Source organism: Cryptomeria japonica, chromosome 2 (assembly GCF_030272615.1).
Source record: "Cryptomeria japonica chromosome 2, Sugi_1.0, whole genome shotgun sequence".
Taxonomy (NCBI): domain Eukaryota; kingdom Viridiplantae; phylum Streptophyta; class Pinopsida; order Cupressales; family Cupressaceae; genus Cryptomeria; species Cryptomeria japonica.
In genome coordinates, this window is record NC_081406.1 from 192,514,666 (window position 1) to 192,521,907 (window position 7,242).

Here is a 7,242-nt window from a genome sequence, read left to right on the forward strand (position 1 = left end):
TCCATTCCTCTTTCCATCTCCATCTTCTGGTAACCATAGATCAGATCAATGAAACCACTTGTTCAGAGAAACCTCATCAAACTCGCTGATATTGTAGCATATTGATTGATCTTAGGCTGATATTGCAAAGCTATTGGAAAACTTGCAGCTCCAAAAGAAAATCAAAGTCGACATGACTCAGCAAGTTCACAGGTTCACATTTGAAGGAGAAAAGGCAAAACAATTCACAGAGAACAAAGGGAAATGAAGTCAAAGATCACAGATTCCAATTTCTACTTTTATTTCTCTACTTCCTAAAAACCGTATTTTGCCCTGTTCACTGGTGAGTTTGGTAGAACTTTATACCAACCACCAAAATTCCATTAAAGTTGAAATCTGCCAGCCCAAATAGCATGTGTATCTCACGAAAGACTGTTTCTCAAACAATTCCATTACTTTGCATATATAAATACATATCTAAAGTATGTCCTGCCTAAAATGTTGTTCCCTAGAATATACATCTCTAAATAATTTGAAGTTTTTGCTACAAAGCAGGGGAGAAATTTGGCATAGACAACTTTCTATTTCATTCATAGACATAATGCTTCCCTATGTACTAGTTATTTATATTTCAAATATTTTGATCTAACTTCAGGCCTCGTCAACATTAATAACATGTATAATAATCTCAATGTTTTAAGTCATCATTAGTCAAGCATCTAGGCAATGCAAATAATCTTGAGCTGTATGCAACAATCATCACTTACAGTTGCCAGAGTAGCTAACTATCATTACCTATAGGCAACAGTGTAGGTGTATGTTATAAAAACAATTGAAAAATTGGGACCAATTCTTAGTACTTTGTAATGGTTATGAAATTACTTGTCATGATCATCCCCATTTTGTTCAGCTAGCATCACAACTGTAAGGTATCACTTCCATTACCCTCTACATGTGCTAAATAGTCCTTTGTAAACAAATAAAAATATCAACATAAATTCTTAGTACTTAGTAATGGCTATGAAATTGTTTGTCATGAACTCACGATTGCATCATAAGACTATAAGGTATCAATTCCATTACCCTCTACATGTGCTAAGCTATGTTATCAGGCCTGCCCTGCAACCAGGCAGTACTCGTGTTAGATCTGTACTCGGAACAGGTACTGTCTGTATATGCCGTGGACTGTGAGTCCAGCCCAGGACAGACCCCAGCTGAATCTACACTGGGGTCATGTTAGAGTACCACACACCGCAAACCAGAAAAGAAAAAATAAATTGAACAGAAAAGTAAAAAATAAAAATAAAAATTTCTAAACTAGCCCTAAAATTAATTTCCTAAGTATTGCGGTATTTTGAACATATAGAAACTGGTTTGATTTATCTTATCATTTGACATTAAATTATCAATTATCAGCAGTCTTCTGCAATGAATTTTGTATATTATGTTCAAAAATGGCTATTTTTATGGTTTTAACTTTTCATCAAACATCTAAGGGTTCAACATAAATTTCACAATAGCCTGATTTGAGTTAATCTTAGTGAAAACTAGGCACTACAAAACTGGTCCAATAGGTCTTCTATACAAGGAAAAGGATAATGGTACTTCATGGTGCTCTTGTTCAAGGCTTTGTAGTTAAGATGCACAAGCTCCATGTGCCTTTCTTCTTTGCTACTAACACAATTAGGCTGCTGTGAGGCAAAAAGACGCCACTGGTGTTTTCTTTATCTACTAGTACAAGGATCTATCATTTGATCTCTCCATTCTCAAAAAAAGAACTCTATAGTGACATAATAGGAAGAGATTGTCCTAGAATCAAAGAAATAGTATGCCTTACTTCACTGCTTGGACACTCTGATTGGGCACTAGAAAAGACTCTTTATTCCTCCAGCACATCGGTCGATTATTTTTCTTCACTGAAAGAGGTTGAGTATCAGCTTGTACTGTACGGCTGTTTATCTCTTATATTTAGATCTCACCATCAAGAGCACAAAATTCTTCTAGAGCGCACCACAGATTATCGCATTGCTTGGCACTCACAAGTGAAAGCTTAGGAACTACTACTACTGTGCAGTATCTATTCTCCCCAACATCTATGACAACATCCCAAAAATTTGCTCCATAGGTTGCATGGCATTAGAAAGGATATGGTCTCTGAAGTAAAACAGCATAAACCTCTAATAATACTATATCATAAAGAACTGTATCTTGACAACGCTTGATTTTGTACACCATGACTTCTCTAAACCTGAACTAAAGCATCCAATTGTGTATGGTTGTACTTGTGGATGAGGTGTAAATGGCAGGTTCAACCTTCAAACTACTTTAAAAAATCAGGTTTGCTTAATTCCCAATAGCAACAATGAAATTACAGGTTGTTACCCATCAGTCAACATCTGAGAATAAAATTTCTTTCTCCTTCCTTTGGATTTCAATTGAAAGGAGAGGCTAATTTGGTGGAGCCCGGCTGTTGAGATTTGAGATGATTAAAGTGCCAGATCCACCTAGACCACTAATGGACCCAAAAACTGGTCTCGATGGAGTCTTGAGATACTACCAAAATAATTCAAATTTAATCCTACTAACTGAAGCATGCATTTTCTTGTCTCATGACAGTACAAAAAGGGTCCAAACAGATTGTTGGTGCTCAGCTTATTGAACTGGGGCTACAAAATGGCAGAAGAATTATTTGCATGTCTGATTTCAACCCACTTGAACAACATATTTTTCGATCACTCTTATAAGCATAGGAATCTGCAGCTTTGAGAAGTTCAATAATTCGACCATAGCCATAAAAATCTCAAAATGAGTGGATCAATCCTACTCTCAAATTTATGCAGGTATCATATATCTACAAACTGATGCCATACTAGGTTAAAGCAACATTTGGAAAGAAAGCAATCTATAAATTCAGTAAAATTTTGATGTAACCCATATAACAAGAGTAAGCGGCCAAATGGAAAAAGGAGTTTCATGTCCATAAGTAGCAATTAGCATTGATCAATGAAATGCAATTATTGACTTATGTCTGAAATTCCAGTTGCAGAAAATAAACTGTCTTTCTGTAACATTTGCAGTGAGCAAAAGAGGCCAGTCCCAAATAAGAAAGACAATAGACAGCCTTTCTGTAAAATTTGCAGTGACAGACAAAAAGAGGATCAGTCCAAAATAAGGAAGACAATAAAGTATGATGTTCTTCTGTAACACTTGCGATGAATAAGTATTATGTATGAATCAGCTAATACTGGTTCTCAGGACTCGATCAATATTATGTTATGGGCAAAAAACACTCTCATTTCTCTCATGTAGACAGCAGTCAGAGGCTATGCGCCCAGTTAGAGCCAGCAGGGACGAGGGAGGCAGGTCATTTATTTGGATTGGCTAACTCAGCCCCTACCAGTTATAACTAGGTAGGGCCAATCACTTAGTTCAGTCCATCAGTATCAGTCCTCTCCCTCTCAACCACCCTTCTACTATATAAAGAGGAAAGGGGTAGTTGGCAGTAGGTGGGAAAGCCCACAGGCAAAAGAGGCCAGTTCCAAATAATGAAGAGATTACCATGCCTATATCTTGTTGCATATTTAACAATAAGAAAATTATGCCATTACACCAAATAGCCAAGCTCTTTGGTTTTACAGCCTCCATTATTTGTTTAGGAAATTCACAGTTAACCATGCTTGATACAACTCTGTTACTTAACAAGAACATGCAAGGTGCCTGCCATTTTTGGCATGGGGTAGAATCTGCCATCTCTAGTTCTACATTAGAACTTAAATATTCACGATAGGATACAATAGGATGGTGTACTCTAACCTGAACTCTTAGAATTCATATATTTGTTATAAAAGGGGAAAAAACCGTTATTAGATCATCACTGAAGTGAAATTCAAACAATAATCTGGTCAAAACAGTTGGAAGGTATTATTATCATCATATTACAATAGCCAGATTACAGAATGGCAGCTTCCTCAAAAACATCTGTTACAGCAAGGCAGCCTTCACCTGTTGAGGATGCTCTGATCCAGACAAGCCAACTCTTGAGGTTCTGTTTGAGATAGACAAGTTTCCAAAGTATATACATGACAAGAAAAAGCAACTCATTCCAAGATCAAACTCTAGATGATACAAACATACCCAGGAGTAGCACCTGATTTTGTTAAGAAATCCTACATTGACCACAATGCAATATTTGTCCCAATAAACATTAATCTTATCAAATATCATCCTAAATAGAAAATAACAACAAAGCCATATATCGCAGGCTCTAATCAACAGCATTAGAGTATAATGCAAATTATACAAGGAAAAATTGTGATCATGAAACAAATGTTCTAAATATGGTAGAGCACCAAAGTAAAAACACAAAAAGGAACATTTGTCCTTGGAATTCTATACTGTAAGCATTCAAAGTGGAACACAGGTAAAGTACCATGTATAAATTTACAATTATTTCCTTCCGCACATGGTTCCTAGCTCTTCTATGAACAAGAGTACAATTAAAAATATAGAAAACCTTTGATTTGATTACATTTTCTAATAAAGGAAATATTAACATTCATAATTAAGCCATGCATCCTTCAGAAATATTATTGTTATGCTTTTAGATTCAAACAATGAAAAAAGGCCAAATATAATCATATAGAGGATTGTTGAATCATTGAGTCTCTTGACACAATATGTTAAAGAGAGTTTCTAGCAAGAATTGACTCTTTTTGTGGTCAAAATTTTCAATACACTTCCGAAGTTTAAGATGCACAGTATTAATTATGATACAGTAGGAATTGTTTACTATGGTTACCGTGATTATTTTAAATCAAATTTCAAACAGCTTCTTGTGTGTTGAGAACTGCAAGATTAGTGACAATGAAACCATATCATGTGTACAAGATTAACATAATATAACACGCATAAAGAATAAATATATTTTAGCACCATTAGAGCATTTCAGAGCGATTTAATGACAGGCAACAAGATAATTACTGGACAGTAAAAACCATATTCCAAGCAACATAAAGTGCACTTAGTAAAAAGATTGTAAGAGGTGTCCAATAATTAATCCTGGATAAAGTCTATGAGCAACAAAAAGTGCACTTACTAAAAAAATGGTAACAGTATTCCAATAATCAATCCTGGATAAAGTGTATCATTATCTTTTTCAGCTCAAAATACTACGTTATAAGTCTTCATGCAAACTGTAATTAAACTTAAAGTGTCCTGAAAGTTAACAGATGTATTTTCTTTGGTATTAGTCAGCTTTAGGAAAGCGCATCTACTATTTTTGTACCGAATACAATCATGCAATGTTGCTGATGGTTTAAAACACCCCTCTTTCTCAGACCTTGCAGAACATGTTTGGAAATTCCTTGCTTTAAACAGACTGATGTCCATTTTCTCTTGAAAATGTCTATTTTCTGACAGAGCTCATTCAAGTTTCAATTATTTATGTATTTCAATTTTCTGACTCAAGCATAAGTGTAGAAGCACTGCTAACTAGAGTTTTGCAACCAAAGGAAAGACAAGTGGAAGTGCTATGAATGCATTGCAAAATATCTGTATTTGAGTTTCAAGAAAAGTGAGAATAATTACAAAAAAATTGGCATACAATCTGCTTATTATTACAAAGATATGTGTGACAAAATATATAAATTCTAAAACTACCCACTCACCTCAAGAGCCTGACTCAGCAAGAGAAACACACGCATCAATACTCCACGGTCTGCCAGAAGAAGCCTCTGAGTGACACCACAGCACATTGCAGCGCAGAATGCCAGGGATCTTAAGAATATCCAAGCAAGCAAATATAATTGTATTTGCATTTTTACGAATCACACAAAGCTTGTCCTCTACATTAACCAATGAAGCCTTGGACATCCCATTTCGCAGACGTTTTCCAGTGCCTTGCAAGGGAAGCCATCTATTGTGATCGAAATCATAGCCCCTGATCTTGCCATCAAAGTAAGCGAAAAGAATCCCTTTAACTACTGCTGTTTTCTGGTTTAGCTTATTCCATGTTGAAAACAGTGTATGGATGTTTTCACAAGGGCTCGACTCGTAAGCCTCACTACTGACTATGGTAATAGATGATGAAATGGGATCAAAGATAAACCCCAACCCCCCATAACACATACCATACAGTTTCCCATTCACCACTGCACTGTCCCTACAGAACACATCTCCAAAAAAGTGCCAACAAGGAATCGACAGAGAAGTCCACGCACCCACTTCGGGATCATAGACCTCTGCCCAATCTGACAAATCCCCCCCCACCCCACCACCCATTACATAAATCTTTCCCCCAATACTAACAACTGCAGGCTCATACCTTGCAAGTTTTAGGGATGCGACAGACTCCCACTTATTGACACAGGGGTCATATGCCCACACATCAGCTGAGTTGGCAGAGTTAATCAAACCCCCAATGGAGAAAAGCCTCCCTCTGCTTACAACAAACTTGGCACAAGTGAGATTTGTCGGAAACGCGGGCAAAGGCAAACAAGCCCTATCCTCTAGGTTCCATGCAAAGAATCTCTGGTCCCCAATTGAGAACAACAAATTTACATAAACATAGTTTGTGGGTAGTCCAGGTGATGCATTCCAATTAAGAGTGTTGGATGTTAGTAGGGTTTTCCATGACCTAGAAACTCTTGTGAATTTCCGATGCATCAATCCGGGAATTCTAGCCAAACAATCCAATGCAATTTCATTGGGTAATCCAGGAATAATAGTAGTGTCTGAAACCTTACCGTCGCCGTCATTTTCCTTGCACTTTTTCATGCTTTTCTGCTGCTGCCTCTCCTCCTGCTGCCGCAGCCGCTGCCTAGATTTCTTGTGGGTCTGTACCAAAACACCTTGTGACCCCAAATGCGTGCTTATCCGTTTGTGAGAGACTGTATACGATATCACTCTCAAAGAAAACTTCACATTTCAACCCATTTGGATCAACCCACTCCTTTGAAAGCTCAATTTTCAATTAAGAAACGATCGTGCAATAATAAAGTATTAATTTAAAAACTGTGTTCATTTTCCTAACCAAGATTGTTAATGTTTAGGTACGTGTTCTTCTGACTTGGATACGACATATACACACAGCTGTAAACTTGTATTATATTCGCCATTTACTGTTTTAGATATGGGCTTTTGTCCTTAGGGTGACACATACACACAGTTGTCTACGTGGCATTATATACATACACAATTATGTAAAATGAAGCCAGATCAGATGAATGATGTAGGAACTACACCACAGTGACGTAAGTTTGTGGG

At 36.8% G+C, this 7,242-nt stretch overlaps 1 protein-coding gene across 7 annotated transcripts in view; it reads right to left on the reverse strand.

The window, feature by feature from the left end:
• Positions 1–7,037, reverse strand: part of LOC131049153 (F-box/kelch-repeat protein At1g67480) — a 44,170-nt gene extending 37,133 nt beyond the window's left edge. For 6 of the 7 annotated variants that reach the window (XR_009106670.2, XR_009106669.2, XM_057983188.2 and 3 more), the window contains exon 1: positions 5,646–7,037. Coding sequence is in view for 5 of the 7 variants with exons in the window: in XM_057983188.2 (XP_057839171.1) it covers positions 5,647–6,753 (1,107 nt within the window). In the remaining 2 variants the exon portion in view is untranslated. The remainder of the gene's footprint in view (positions 1–5,645) is intronic. The other variant, XM_057983185.2, reaches the window with a different exon arrangement.
• Positions 7,038–7,242: the final 205 nt, after the last annotated feature.